Source organism: Garra rufa, chromosome 1 (genome assembly GCF_049309525.1).
Source record: "Garra rufa chromosome 1, GarRuf1.0, whole genome shotgun sequence".
Lineage (NCBI taxonomy): Eukaryota > Metazoa > Chordata > Actinopteri > Cypriniformes > Cyprinidae > Garra > Garra rufa.
The window spans coordinates 35193134-35210130 of record NC_133361.1 but is presented as its reverse complement, the minus strand read 5'-3'; the positions used below and the strand labels follow the sequence as shown (position 1 = coordinate 35210130).

Here is a 16997-nt window from a genome sequence, read left to right as displayed (position 1 = left end):
TGCTGTGAAATCTAGTGTTTCATGCTATAAACAAATAAGAACTTGTACTTTTAATTGACTCTAACAGGGTTCACTGGAACATGTTAGACAATCAGCTTTTTCACTCACTTATTCCAGCATTTTCTGCTCATAGACTCCAACATCCACCCTTCTGTATGAAGTGTGAGTGGAATTTTGAGCTTGAATATTTGAGCTCTGTCACAGACAAGCAGACCTTTTCTATGTTAAGATGCACATCAAAACATGATATATTCTTAATACAGAAAATCAAAACAAGGACGGTTGTACTAAAATCACAACGACAGACTTTAGGTAAAACATGGTTTAATTATATAAAAACATGTCCGATCAAAATAGTTGAAGTATAAAAGTATAAAGTTGTTCACAGGCTCTTAAAGTGGTAGGTCTATTTAAAAAAAAAACATACACTTGAAAAAATGTCTCAAGTTTCTCTTATAAGATTGAAATAATTATAACCCACAATCTAATGCCAGTCTCTTTCATGTGAGTACAATGATACAGTAATTATATTGTAGCTAGGTAAAGTACAATGCAGTTTTGTGTGAGGGGCACAGTAAAATCAAAATGAACAATGAAAGTGGACATTGCAAAATATATGAACCTTCATTTTCTGACATTCTCTTCTTTTCTGAGACATGTGCATGTCATTAACTTATATAAATAAACAGATATTTAATAAGCTGCCTTTTGAAACTTTCAGTCGGCTTTGTTTTGTCATGCATTCAGATCAATTCATTTATGCTTATTTCCTCAATAGCTGTCATAATAATTTTAGAAAGTCAATTGCTATGACTTGTGTCAAAATAGAAATTATAAAGATGAGTCAGCTAAACAGCTCTTGTCACTAACTAACAACAAAATCTACATTAAAACATAGGTAAAAGATTTCATACAGTGCATAAAGTGGATGCTCAAATGAGTTTGTCGTTCTGCATTGTTGTTTTGTACATCTGGTTATGTACACAATTTTGCTTCAAATGAACCTTTTTTTCACATTTCAGTGGATTGTGTATTTACATCCTGAAGACAACAAATTCTATATGTGCAATTTGGAGATAATAATGCTGTGAAATATCTAATGCACATTAGGTGATGATAAACATATAAGTTTCTAACCAACAATTATTTCATTGAAGTACAGTAACATTTTCCAGTCAAAGATCACCGCTAGAACGCATGCTCATCCTTCATCCTGGTTTAGTCGATCCTGGAGACAGTCAGGTGTACATTCACTGGGGAATGTTGAGCCAGGACATTATCCCAAGGTGGGATACCATCTCAGATGAAGAAGAAACGGAGCAGAAGAAGGAATAAGAACAAAAACTTCTTGCACCTGGACGTCTAGGACCTCCTGTCTCCATTTTTAGTCTTGAGAACAACTAGGACCACCATAACAGGGATTAGGCATATGGGGGTCATGACAAGGGCAAGGATGATGCTGGGAGGGGGGTCCCTCAGTGCCTCGGTGGGGCATTCTTGAAAATAGACGGTGTGGATATTCACAAATATGTGTTCAACAAACTGATTCGGCCAGGGAAGCAGCAGACAGTCAGCAACAGTCTCAGTACACATAGTAAAATTGTTGTATGCACTGCCAGCGAGACAGAGAGAGAAAGAGAGTCAACAATTGTTATTAAACACATCAAAATATTATATGGCATTTGATAATGGAGCCTTAGAATGTACCTTTTTACTTTTTCCAATGAACACCAGTCGGTACTGTTCATGGACGCCATAGCAACTTCAAAATTATATTTACACCAGTGTACCAGCAGTTCATAGCAATTTTGCGATTTGAAGGAACCGCTCTCACAAACTGAACAGTATGCCTCACAGATGCTCTTGTCACCACAGTCTATGATGTAAATGAAATGAATAAATGATGAACTTTGACAAAAAGCAATGTGAATCATTCTGTAATGCATAATGGAGTTTTCTGTATATCTGCATAGTGTCACAGTCGAGCTGATACCTACAGTAAGTATCTTAGGTTATCTTATTAACTTAAACTTTCTTATGACAGCTAATGTACTTACCAAATGTTCCTCCATCTCCATAGCTATGATCTAAAAAATATAAATACATAAACATACACATATGTGTAAATATACGCAACATGTGCATATACTGTTGCAATGAAATGAAACCCTTTGCATTTAATTATTAAAAATATAATAACAATAATAACGAATTGCTTCAGTAAAAAGGACAAAACAGATAATTATTCATCTTGTTAGATCTTTTGATACCATGCTCATCTGCATCCTTGAAATCACAGCTTTGTTATGCACTGTATAGTGTCCCATTCAGGTTAAATTAAAGCTGAATTTGTCTGTCGACGCACACACACACACACACAAAAAAAACTTACCACAAAGAACAGACAGAAAGACGCCAAAGAAGCTGAACGCTACCCTCATATCAGAGCAAACGAGCGCTGGCGAGCTGGTCTCAACCCGCCGCTGAATGTGCCTGAACTTTTACACCGAAGAACGCGAGGCATAACAGGAAACGCGACGGGTGGAAGCGAGATGCGCCGTCACCACATGTGGAATCACGGTTACCAGATGTTCACAAAGCTGCTGACCGAGAGCGCTTTAATTTTCCCACGTAACAATGCTCCACCTCTGGTCGTCTCTCTCTCTCTCTCTCTCTCTCTCTCTCTCTCTCTCTCTCTCTCTCTCTCTTTTCCAGGCAGTCTTCAACAGAAAAAAACCTATAAGACTATTCAATGACTTTTCACAGAATTGAAATTTTATCTTTAAAGAATTAGTTCACTTACAGAATGAAAATGTCCTGATAATTTACTCAGCCCTATGTCATGTCTTGCTAATGACATGTCAGCCCTAAGTTCATGTCTTGCTTTCTTCAGTCAAAAAGAAATTAAGGGTTTGGAGGAAAACATCGCAGGATTTTTCTCCATATAGAGGACTTCAATGGGACCCAACGGTTTGAAGGTTCAAAGGGCTCTACACAATTCCAGCCGAGGAATAAGGGTCTTATCTAGTGTAACGATACGATATATATTTTCTTTTCAACCACAAATGCTCCTAAGGTCATGCATGGTTAGTTTTTCATCTGTGTACTTCGGTTCAGTATGGTGACCCATCCTTGGAATTTGTGCTCTGCATTTAACCCATTCAAGTGCACACACACAGTGGTGAACACACACATGGAGCAGTGGGCAGCCATATTGCTGCGGCGCCTGGGGGGCAGTTGGGGGTTTGATGCCTTGCTCAAGGATCTCAACTCAGTTGTGGTATTGAAGGTGGAGAAAGCGCTGGTTATTCACTCCCCCATGTTACAAGTCCGACTCTCTAACCATTAGGCCACGACTGCCAAGTTCATTTTGTAAACACTGGGTCGGTCTTCTGCCTACCTTTCCAACGTGATTATGTAATATGTAAAGTTAAGCTAGTGCAAGACAAGCATTTGTGGTTAAAAAGTGTCTAAATTGTTATTTTTTAAGAAAACGACTGATCGTTTTGCGAGATAAGACGCTTATTCCCGGCTGGGATCATGTAGAGCCCTTTGAAGCTGTATTGAAACTGCAATTTTTGGACCTTCAACCCATTGGGCCCCATTGAAGTCCACTATAAAAAAAAACTGGAATGTTTTCCTCAAAAACCTTAATTTCTTTCAGACTGAGAAATGGGAAAACATGGACATCTTGCAAGACATGGGGGTGTGTAAATTGTCAGGAAATTTTTATTCTGGAAGTGAACTAATCCTTTAAGTCTACAACCTCTCTGTTTACTTATGTCTCACAATATGCCTTCCTAAGTAGGCTACATCATAAGGTAGCTCTTGGTTAATTTAGAGTTGACCAAAACTACAAAAACTTGCGTTCCGACTGATTCATATGTGTTTTTGATAAAGAACCACTTTATACAAGTAATCAGTTCAGGAATTGGGACCACATGTGTTGTACTGTGTGGTTTTGATTAACTTAAATTAAACAAGTCCACCTTATTTAACACGGAAGTAAGCTGTTTTCTGTGAATGTGCGAGACTTCCCATTCAGCCGCTATAGGTAAGAGTGAAGAAGAATAAAGAAGAATGAAGTGCAGTAAATGGTAGAACTGTTTGCACTACAAACCAGTGTGTTCATAATTAAGATAATACATTATGGTAAGACACACCAGTTAAAATGCAGAAAAAGTAGCTGGAAGCAAATGACACCAGAAGCCAGACACATTAAATTTACAAATGGTCGCACCCATTCTTACTGGAAAATAAAGTGAATAAGAGTCATTCATTCGGGATTTCGAGCCTACTAGTCACATGGTATGTTTTTCCAATGTACAGTTTTATTAATTCAAGAGAATGGCAAATAAGAGTCATTCGTTTTTGAATCAGACTACACTGTCACTGTTTGCACTGTGGATTTCCACCACAACAATGTACTAAAAGTGGAAAAGTTTTGCCTTTACATTTTTACAAGGTTTTGCATACAGATGACAACATTGTCAAAATTATCAATGAAAATGACTTAAATAAATGTATTATTTATTCCAGGCCAGTAGTTGGTGAGGTCACTGTGTAAAGAAACATAAAAGAGTAAAGAAACAATAAAGAAGCAAATACCTATAGAATGAACACGTAATATGCATGCATTAAAAAAAAAAAAATTAAATTCATATTTTTGCAGTTTACACAGAGATGATAATGGCATTGTTTTTAAAAACTTGCACTCTAAAACCAGTTTTTAAATGTTTGTGTTTTCAGGTCCTTAAAGGGGTCATGTAGGCCCTTTTACAGGTTGTGTAAACCCTCCCTCATGGGACACAAATTTACGGGGATATTATGTACATTCATATTAATGTGTTTAGTCTATATGTATGTGCAGTTTTAGTCCTTTTTCACAGATCTGTGTAAATGGGAATAGTTTTGACAGTGTATGAAGAAAAAACGCAAAGGAAAAACTTTACAGTAGGGCTGCCCTCGACTAAAGATTTTTCTGGTCGACTAGTAGTCATTAATTTTAAGCATTAGTCGACTTTTAGTTGCATGTTTATTAATAAACCATATAAATCATAATAATTGTCCCTAAATTGCCTACATAGCTTAATAAGCGCTCAAGCGCACACAAAAAAAAGTTTGCCACAGCGTACCAGCAGATATAATAATTCTGAATTTGTCAGGGAAAAACAGCAAGGAGACTGCATTAATGTTTTAAAGGGGTCATCAGATGCCCATTTTCCACAAGTTCATATGATTCTTTAGGGTCTTAATGAAAAGTCTCTAATATACTTTGTTTAAAAATCTCAATAGTAGTGTAAAAAAACACCCTTTTACCTTGTCAAAATCAGCTCATTTTATCACATGGGCCCTTTAAAATGCAAATGAGCTCTGCTTGCCCCGCCCCTCTCTGCTGAGGGATTATGAGCTGTAATGTTTACTTTAGCCACATTTAGCCGCTTTTATCAGCTAAACTTGCCAACAAGCACATTATTAAGAAAAGCCATTTGCAAAGATGCATAAAAAACCCTTATTACTCACTTCTGCTGTGGGTGAAGCTGCATTACAAATGATTCACACGAATATAGATGCATATGTAGATCGGGATCGGCATTTTCCTTTTAAAAACGAAAGTGACTTTGTCCTCTGCCTCTTAAGAGGCTCAGATGTCAGGAGTAAATGACTACTGCTATGTTCTTTATTACATCCAACAACAGAACACCTCAATCGCTCAATTACAGTCTTCCTTTGCACCTGAGCTGACACAATGGCAATTGTATTCAGACTGTTTCAGCTCAGTGAGGGCGGGTCTAAGGTAAGACGCTCATGTCAATCAACTGTGTTTCATCACAACGACAAGAAGCTCAGAACGACCTGATTTTAAAAAGGAGATATTACTTTTAAAGATTAAAAAAATACCACTGGGTGAATTTTTATCACTGGGTGGTTGTGTACACAAACTGCCAACACACGTTAATGTTCAAACAACATGTAAAAGTTAGTTGCATCCTTTAATAAATTATTGATAAACTAGTGCTTTCTTTGTTTCCGGCTTAAGAGTGTGATGCTTCATACGGATTACATCATCTGAGAATATTTGTTTTCTGTTTGAATTGGTTCATTTAAAAGTAGACATTTTACTCTCTATAGATATATTTTTCATGTCTGTAAAGGCAAGTATACACAGAATTTCGAAGTTTCGCACTCAACTTCACAGAGACCGAGACGGCAGAAAGCGCATCCTGTTTACTTTTATTATTTTACAAAAGCGCAACGTTTCGTTGTTATTCTGAGTGCACACAAATAAGCGTAGAGTTTTTACAGATTTGAAAGATGTATTACTCTTATCTGTGTGATGAAAAATTAATTTGAGTATTTTAGGAGCAACAGACACTCGTATAGCGCACATTTTACTAGGTTAACATTAGATTGGGCTGCCACGTAAAGTTGTTACTACATACAACTTTCAGATCAAATGCCATATTTGAGGTCGATGAATGATAGGCGAGTGTTTGGATGTCCTGCCTGATGTACTGTCTTACCACACAGACCTGCCATAAATGATCTGTCCCTCACTAGCTGTGTGACTTTGTCACTTCCTGTGGATTTTTTTTTCCTGCGACTAAACGACTGATAAAATTCTGGTTGACCAAGCCTCTTCTCCTTGACTAACGGTTAGTTGACTATTAGGGAGCAGCCCTACTTTACAGTTTTTAGTACATCATCGTTGTATAAACATACCTTTAGTAGTGGTGTTGCAGTGATTAGTAGTGGAAATGTCAGATTATTTTTGTAGAACAAAGAACGCATGTTTGAGAAAAGTTAAACAAGCTTCACAAAAGTCCTTCAGTATTTTTGTTAAAACAAAACGGTTTCTGCATAAGAACCGGTTCTCATCTCTAGTCCTGACTCTTGATATTGTAAAGCACTGTTGTGTTTAAAGATTGCTGTTTCCCTGAGGCGCGGATCTTTTCTAGGCTGAGCACACCCAGGCCAGATGCACATCTGCAAATGGGTCTTCCCCTTTAAAGAACACTCCATTTCTCTCAGGTTGATTCCTCGTCGGCTCAGTGGTTCTGATTTATTTGCGTTTTTCGCATCTGTTTCCAAATAGGAAACATAAGTGAACATTTAGGGGCAGAGCAGGGCGGCTTGATGGAACGGACACTTTTAAGAATAACTGGGTCATATTAAACAGATCGAGTTCGGGAAACGATATAATCAGAGTTTGCCATCTGTGCTCGAAGGGCCGCACTTTTTGGTTTGAGCCCAGCTGTGATTGAAACAAACTCTCAGCTCACTCACTTCAAAGGAAAAGAAAGAAGCGAATCCAGGGCCGAGGGAGGGCTGGAACAGTTTATGTAACACTTCTGGGCTTGTGGATCTCATGTTGACCATGTGAGATCGTCTTCGACCAGTACTAATAGATTAAATCTACAAAAAAGTGGTTAGTGTAGTATTCATGTTTTACAAAGTTTTGATCTTACAATTTTTCAAATATTTGTTTTGCGTTAATATTAATCTGTAAAGACAGATGAGTTTCAGAACTCAAAACTTCCTATAGCCTAGATCTTAGTCGAGTTAGACGCCATATTGAGTATAACATTCAAAAACATTATCCAAAAACAAGGCTTCAAGGGATAGACTTACAACCAATGGCACACACTTTATAAAGGTCCCAGATCACCTTTTTTTTTTTTTTTTTTTAAAAACAACAACTTTCTTTTTTCCCTTTTGTTAGTTGAACAATCAGATGTTTAATCCACTAAAGTACAGTCATTTGAACACACTTAAACACTATACCTTACAGCCTCGTTTTCATTCCTGTCAAAAATTAAATATGGTGCAACCATGATTAAGCTCTAGAACCCTGAAGAGAGATCCACCAATTGTAAGTCGTTTCCACTGAAGCAAGAATTCTCTCCCATGAAGTTTTGTAAATGACTTTGCAAAGCTTCCTACAATATGGATTGAATTTTGTATGACAGAATGTAGTTTTTTAAGCAAGAATGTACTTGTTTAGACTTCACATATGTGGTTTGTTAATAACGATAACGTCTATTTGAAAAATTGCCTCAACATTTTCAGAGATATAGATTTCGTCCAACGCTCATGAACCCATGAGACCGACCAGACCTTTAATGATGTTGTGAATATGAGATGGAGCTAAAGAATGAATGCTGTATCAGATGCAGATAATCTCACTCAGTCCATCTCTCTCTCATAATACTCTATGTAATACAGTGAGCTTTTAATACAGTAATACAGTAAGCTTTCAATGAAGCAACTCAATGTTCTTTCAAAGTTACCAGTTCTAAAGGGGTGTTTTTGAATTAGTAACAGAGGCTTGGGCTCAGCCGATGGTGGACGGAAGTAGTTTGCACAAAAGACGGTTTTTAAAGACTCTCCACTGTTTTTACTCGTGTATTTCACTAATGCTATCAAACTGTTGTACAAACACAATATCACACTCGTAGCTGTGCCATATGGCTGCATATTGGCATATACGTGCCAATATACAGCCATATTCCACTGCTACTTGTGTGATATTAAAAATTTGGAAGTGAGGAGAAATAAGGGCTTTCTTTTGTATGTGTGTAAGCTAAAGCAAACAACAGAGAAAGACAACATATTTGTTGTGTGAACATGTTTTATAGGTAGCATGCTTTATATTATTAAACTTCAAATATATATTTGAACTATACAGACTTTGTTTCTGTTTTTGGTTCGAAACAACAGGCCAGTCTAAATCTCCCCAGTGCCAATGTGTTTATTCAGATCTCGAACTGAAGCCGTTAATTTATTCTTTGTTCCAGAGACTCTCCCATGCATATAAATATGTGACCCTGGACCACAAAACCAGTCATAAGGTTAAATTTTACAAAACTGAGATATATACATCACATGAAAGCTCAATAAATAAGCTTTCTATTGATGTATAGTTTGTTAGGATAGGACAATATTTGGCCGAGATATAACTATTTGAAAATCTGGAATCTAAGGGTGCAAAAAAATCAAAATACTGAGAAAATCACCTTTAAAGTTGTCCAAATTAAGTTCTTAACAATACATATTACTAATCAAAAATTACATTTTGATAGGTTTACAGTAGGAATTTTACAAAAAATCTTAATGTAACATGATCTTTACTTAATTTCCTAATGATTTTTGACATAAAAGAAAAATCAATAATTTTGACCCATACAATGTATTTTTGGCTATTGCTACAAATATACCCCAGCGACTTAAGACTGGTTTTGTGGTCCAGGGTCACATATTCCATGCATCAACAAAACCTCTCACTGCAGTGTCGAATTGCAACACAATATTCTTTTCACCAATTCTTATCAACAACTTTGTAGCAGTAACCTTTCTAAGTGCTGATTGTGTGCTATTCATTGTTAAGCTGCTTAGTAAGCACTCAATTCAATCCATGCACTGAAAACAACCTCACAGTAGGGTTTATTTGGACATACAACAAAAACAAAAAAAATTAGCAGACATGTCTATCATATTTACACAGCTGTATCACTCACCTGCTCTGGTGTATGCAGTGGTTTGTACTTCTGTCGCCATGGTTGATGCAGTCTGTCTCTAGAGCGCAGAAGAAAAATAAATGCTTGTGAGATAAAGAGGATATTTTACAAAAATAACTTTTTAGAGCAAATAGAATTCAATGTCAACACAGCTCACCACAGTTTGTTTCTGTTCGTTTGGTACCAGGGTCTGCAGAGTTGAGACCATTAGACACAGACAGACTATCATGAAAAAAAAAAAAACTTTAGATTATACACATAAATCACACTTAAATTCAGAAACACACTTATTTGTCATTATAAGAGAGCAAATTCCAGCAGTTTGGAGAATTTTGACTGACATGGAAAAAGATGCAGGAAGGGAGGAGATGAAGAGCAAGGCATGGAACATCCTCCCTTTGTTCTGACCAGTTGGATCATGACAGTCATTTCCTCAGAAGCTTTCTAATTTATTTATATCTATTGTCAGCGCTATAGTTTACATGACATTCTATTACATTGTCTTTATGGTCATGAGGGCAATACACTGCCTTATGCTTAGTTCTATTTATTATGAAATATTATTGCAATTTAAAATAGTGTTTCTCTATTTTAATATACTTTAAAATATAATTTATTTCTGTGATGCCAGGCTGAATTTTCATTAGTCATTACTCCAGTCTTTAGTGTCACAGGAGAAGTATTAGGTTCCAAAAAAAAAAATAAAAAAAATTGTAAAAATTAAAATATTAAGCAGCACAACTGTTTCCAGCACTGATAATAAATCAGTATATTAGAATGATTTATGAAGGATCTTTTAACACTGAAGACTGGCGTAATGATGCTGAAAATTCAGCTTTGCATCACAGAAATAAATTCTATTTTAAAGTATATAAAAATAGAAAACCGCTATTTTAAATTGCAATATTTGACAATATTATAGTTTTTTCTGTTTGTTTTTAATCAAATAAATGCAGCCTTGATGAGCAGAAAAGACTTCTTTTAAAAAACATTAAAAATCTTACTGATCCCAAACTTTTGAACAGCACACATATATCCACATAGCATCCCATATATAATCACACCAGAATTATTATTCTGAATTATCATTTAGAAACAGTGTAAATAAAAGATAGCGAATACAGTGAGTCTTCATTCTGTCTTTGTACAATTACTAGCATTTTCTTCTGGAGATCACCTCTGAATTTAAGTTTCAAGTTTCAAGCAGTATCTGAAGATTCAGATACTCACCCCAAAACAGAAGGGTCCCTTTTGGTTTTGACGTAGATATAGATATGTGCGCCATTCTGCTTTAATCCAGTGGTAGTTCAATCTGTCTGTCCACCTCAGCTTGCTCAAATGAACTCTTCAACAGGAAGACTCTATTAAAACAACAGGATGTGCTCATTTCCTTAGAGGGGTGGTGGATTCACAAATGCAGAGACATTACAGATAGGGCGGGCTGTCAAATATATCCCAATGTTGCCATCACCCACCCAACCCATCTATCTATCTATCTGTATGTATGTGTCATATTTGCTATCACTATTTGTTGTATTAAATCTATCATATTTATCTATAATTTGAGGTTTTAAAGTATTGCTTTATGTTTTAATAATAAACAGTTATTCAAATATTTGTTGTATACATGCATTTGAGGTTCATCTGAGGCATGTTTTTCCTCTAACACTACATTCATTCAATTAAGGAGAGTCTGAGTGAATTCTATTTCTATATAAAATATTAAAATTTCTATATATGTTTAATATGAAATAATTACATTGTTAAAATATCACAGCAGAACTGGCTTCTGTGGTAGGTCTCACAGTGTTTATTATTATAGAGTTGAGTAAGCAGCCTCAATTCAAACAGGCTGTTTCTTTTAATGTTTCTGGCAGGGATTCTTTTAACCTCATCGGGCCGTTCAGGGGGTCTCACCCCAGGTGCTTTGGAGAGTGAACTGTGCTGCAGTGAGGAGGGGAGAGATAAAGACTGATGACAAATCCACCCCCTGAGCATTGGCTCAGAGGAGTGTCTACCCTCGCTATTGACGTACACAGAGCTACAGCACTGCCATTGACGCATGTACGCTATGACCACCACTGGCGTGCACTCGGTTCAGCTCAGGAGTGATGCAAGAGGAGAAAGTATCATTCCCTTAGAGTTTCTGCACACACACACACACACTCACAGCCACAGATGTGTAAGTCAACGTCATCTGGCGATTCCCTCCTCTCTCACTCAGCTGGGCTTGGTCCAGTGCCTGGTGAAGTTCTGAGGACCCAAATTACTTCCACATTTGATTCACATTAGTAAGGAGAGGCTTGTTTTCCACCCTTAATTGGTTTGCTCTGTTTATAAAGCAGATTAAGTTAGAGGGACAGAAAACACAGGGTTTATTTAGCAGTTCGGGACACTTCAATTTCGCAGAACTGGAGTTCCAAATGGCACAATGAGTACAATCATGTATTTTTACAGTATTTTGCAACTTATAAACATCAGAAAAACTGATTAGAATCATGGTCACATAGGGATGACATTGTCAAACTTATTTTGTGATTCACTAAGATAAAGTTTACTAAAGTCAAAAACTATTTTTTCCAAAGGAAACACACATGCTGCTCTGCTATAGGTCAGTGGTTTTCGCACTGTGGGTCACGACCTGTATCTGATTCACAAAACAAATGACTATTATAAGCCTATTTACTGAAGCCTAAGCCTATTTACTGAATTCTTCAGAAAGACTTATAATCTCAATAATTCAGTCTGAATTGCTTTCTGAAAGAACAGAGGGTTTGCACTTACGTCACGATTATATTAGGATGTAAAGAACAGCATTGATTGCATGGTTAATGTACTACTGAATACGTTGTTCTGCTAATTTCTGCTGTCTAAACCACGGAAAAAAAAAATGTGTGGAAGCTGCTAAATCATATAGAGAAGGACTTAGTAAGCAGGAAAGGGTGCAGTATTTTGACAAACTAAAATTAATAGGTGGTAAAGACATATACTAGTGGTATTAATTAAGATGTTAGTCTGATAATATTTTACCTACCTGACCTGAAATGAGAACAAACAGAAATGTTGTCAAGATTCTTGCCCTGAAAATCCTGGTTTTGTTCCTCAGACAATTTTTTGCACTCTTCTCCTTGATTCGCTATAACTTTTGGCAATCTATAGTATTTCAAATGTTTCTTCCAGCCCAACCGATTAGTACAGCCCAAAACATGACAATAACTGACCATTTTCAGCAGCAATAATCAGCCAAATATGCAAGTTTTGTTCAGTTCAGTGGCATTTTTTAAGTTCAGTGCCGCCAATATGCCGATTGATGACGCGTTGTGAAAAACACTTTATTAACTTAACTGACTCAATCCATCAGTGTGGCTACTAAATCTTACTGAATATTAGTGTTCATTTTGTCAGCCATTTTTAAATTTTTCTTAGTCTTGTGTCAAATGCACTTTGTAGTTATTATCATTATCATTCAATTTATTATCATTTAGTCAACCTTGTCCTGTTTTTGTTTGTCTGTGTTTTCAGATAATCGTCAATGCTTCAGTAACATAGAGTGAGCGTGTGTGCATGGTTGCCATATTGCAAAATTTAAGCAAAACACAGAGCAAAAAATGTATCCTTTTAACAGAGAAACTCTGATTTGGGGATTTGAACTCTTGATATCTGGCAACTGCACACATGAAAGCTCGCGTAGTAGAGGCACATACAGCAGTCTCCGTTTTTTCGAAGAAAAAATAAATAAAAGTACATAAAATTTTCAATATAAAAGTATAGTTTTTATTTTTTTAAATACATTTTAGTCTTTTATTATCGACGATATTGCATGTTGATATAGTCAATGTTATCATTTTCTGACCTGTCATCTTGTCATTGTCTCGTTTTAGTCATGGGAAAAAGTCTTGCCAACAAATTTTATCAGTCTTCGTTAATGTAATGAGCATTCACTTTCATGTCGATGTCTCTCAAAACTATTTTGGTCTTTGTTTGTTGTATTTTCTTCTGATAAAGGTTCAAAGTGTTAAAAACAATGGTTCTTTATTGGAATCTTTGGAACCTTTCCATTGTACATAAATAGTTCTTTATAAAAAATGTCTTTAGATTTTTAACATTTTACGTGTCATCAATCGGCCATAGTGGCAGCACTGAACGTAAACAATGCCACTGAACCAAATTAATCTTGCATGTTATGCTGATTATTACTGCTGAAAATGGTCAATTATTGTCATGTTTTGGGCTGTACTAATCGGTCGGAGCGGAGTACTATAGACTGCCAAAAGTATTAACAAATCAAGGAGAAGAGTGCAAAAAACTGTCTGAGGAACCAAAGTCGTTTGTGGTTGGCCAAACTTAACCAGGATTAACCAAACAGGATTTTCAGGGCAAGAATCTTGACAACATTCATGTTTGTTCTTATCATTTCCGATCAGGTAGGTGAAACATTAGGCTAATATCTTAATTAATACTGCTCGTACGAATCTTTACCACTAGGACTACTAAGTCCTTCTCTATATGATTTCGCATCTTCTACACATTTTGTTTTGTGGTTTAGACAGCATAAATTAGCAGAACAGTGCATTCAGTAGTACATTAACCAATCAATCCATGCTGTTGTTTACATCCGAGTATCACCAATATGGCCGCAATTCTGGGTAACTGACCAAATCGTGATGTAAGTGAAAACCTCTTTTCTTTTAAAGCACTGTTCACTAAACGTTTTTTGTTGGAACCCAAATGGTTCTTCTAGTGACATTGCCAAAACACCCGTTTGGAACTTTTATTTTGAAAAATATAGCATGCTCACTGAAGAGAGAAACTAACAAGAAGGATTTAATGGTAAGGATGCCACAATATAATATAAAGTATGTCAAATGTATTCCTTTTGTATTAAAAAATCATTCTCATATCTTATACACACATTTGCATTTACATCATTTACATTCAGCAGATGCTTTTATCCAAACCGACTTACAAAACAGGAGCCTCTGTATCTGGAGCTGTATCTTTAAAGCCTCTGTATCTAGAGCTGTTCAACACCATGTCAAATGTCACAGTCTCTACTATATTTCATTTCAGCCTCTAAACTCTGGGCCTCAGAGCAAAGAGCCCATCCCTCAGTACCTCACACACCAGCTGATACTAATCTTCATTTGACATGCCAAAACCAACATCCAGGGTTTACACTGCACATAATTAAAAACTTTCCACAGATAAGACCTCCCTCTTATGTCTATCTTTCTGCCTGTGTTTGCTTCTGTTGTGAGGTCCAAGATAAACACCGGACTGGCCTAAGAAAACCCTGATAGGATGGGCCCATTACTGGGATAAGGGTGTTAGGAAAAATTGCGTTACCACTCCATCTATCACATACTGAAGTGCTGAGCAATTCCACTTCAACTCTATAGCACGTGTACATGACCAGTCTTTAACCAAGCCTGCATAAGCTCAAACCAACACACACAATGTCAGTATCAGAAACAGAAACCAGAAAATCTAGTAAACAAAACATCAGTATCTTACAACATCATTTTAAAAAACATTTTGCAACAGTATAAGGTGAATGTCCTTAAGTGGCCAAGTCAGAGCTTAAATCTAATCAAAAATCTGTGGATGGATTTGAAGAGGGCAGTCCATTTCCGCTCACTACAGTGTTTGGCTGAACTTGAACAATTCTGCAAGGAAGAATGGGCAAATATTCTCCAATCAAGATGTGCAGAGCTTGTACAGACATATCCAAAAAGACTGATGGTTGTAATTAAAGCAAAGGTGGCTCTTTGAAGTATTAAATCAAGGGGCTGATGACTTTTCCAACCATGTTATTGTATTTTTTTTCTATTAATTTGCAGAACTGTTATGTTTTTTTTCCCATTGGTTTGATGTTGTAAGACCAAAATTGTAAATAAAGCTGGAAAAGTTATTTGGAATAGGGTTTCAGACTGTATGACAAATAAAGTATTTCAAAGGGATATGATGATTTTCTAAGGCACTGTAGTTCACCCACACATTAAAATTGTGTCATCATTTACTCACCCTCATGTCGTTCCAAACCAACATTACTTGCTTTTTTCTGTGAAACAAAGTTTTTATTCTGAAGAATATTGTAAGCAAACAGTACAATTGACTTCCATTGTACTAACAACCACTGTACTATCTTCTTTCATGTTTCACAGAATAAAAGTCTGTGAAATGACCTAGTCTACATCTACTATGTCTTTTATGGTAAAATATATAGTACACTCCTAAAAATAATGGTTCCAAAATGGTGTTTTTGCAGTGATGCCATAGAAGAACCATTTTTGGTTCCTAAAAGAACCATTTTGAAGAACATTTCAAAAATCTAAAAAACCTTTTTCAACTATAAAGAACCTTTTCTGCATTTGAAAGTTTCCATGGATGTTCAAGGTTCCTCATAGAACCATTGATTCCAAAAAGAACCTTTATTTTTAGGTGTATACAGAAAAAAGTTTTTCCTAAATTATTAATCTGTAAAACCAAACCAATTACTTCCATGTTCTTGCAACACGGCAGAAGGTTTTTTATTTTACTTGTAGAACTTACAGTGTGAATAAATACTCTGGGATAGTTGTATCAAAAAATGAAAATGAAAATCCCTATGTTGTTCCAAACATGACTTCCTTGCTTGTGAAACACAAAAAGAGTCGCCATTCACTTTCATTACGTATTTTTTAAACAAAATCTGAAAACTGAATAGGGTCTAAGTCCTTTTGCCTAATATCTCATTCTGTGTGTTTCACGAAAGAAAAAAGCCAAACAACTTTGGAGCAACTTGAGTAAGACTTTTGACTTTCGGGTGATCTGTCTCTTTAATAAAATAGGACTGAGGTATGAATGGCTACATGTCGCCATCTAGTGAATTCACAAATATCAAAACATCTGTCGAAAGCAAGCTATGGGATGTATTCTTAAATTATATAACATATACTATAACTTAATATTATTATTGCATTTGCAGCTATATCATTACCATACTACGCCTAAACTATTATTTTATTTATTTATTTTTAAATAATAGTCTCAATAGCAGTCATAGTGGCTCACATAATACTAATACCCTATTACTGATATAATCGGGTCGGTGAACGCATGAAGCGTTTTACTGCTACTCGCACTATTAAACTGCAAAAGCGCGTCCATTCAAGCGCGTTCTCGCTGGTCACGTGTGACGCACAGAGAAGGGCCGTGCCTTCTGCGTCGCGCGTCGGGCGGACCTCACGCTGCCCTCGCTCGCTCTCTGGAGGAAAACGGCACATGCTAAGCGCTGCGGATCTCAAGGGAGCCGTGCAAAAACAACAAGCATTGGATCCTCAAGCCAAGCCCCTTTGCGCGGAGACTTGTGCCTCTGCATACATTAACATCCACGTGTACATATCACGCCTATACATATGATTAGGCATCTTGCTATAAAGTAACTACTTAAATGTTTTATATATCAGCTATTTTTATATCACCAGCACTTTATTCTTA

General features: G+C 36.3%; 1 protein-coding gene across 1 annotated transcript; it reads right to left on the bottom strand.

Annotated features, from left to right (window-relative positions):
- Positions 1–307: 307 nt before the first annotated feature.
- ramp2 (receptor (G protein-coupled) activity modifying protein 2) lies at positions 308–10862 on the bottom strand. The gene is made up of 6 exons (XM_073833494.1): positions 10749–10862; positions 9676–9740; positions 9519–9576; positions 2058–2087; positions 1708–1876; positions 308–1612 (listed from the first exon to the last, which is right to left on the bottom strand). The coding sequence occupies exons 1-6, from the start codon at positions 10801–10803 to the stop codon at positions 1363–1365; spliced, it is 627 nt and encodes a 208-aa protein (XP_073689595.1). The 5' UTR covers positions 10804–10862; the 3' UTR covers positions 308–1362.
- Between the last annotated feature and the right edge of the window lie 6135 nt (positions 10863–16997).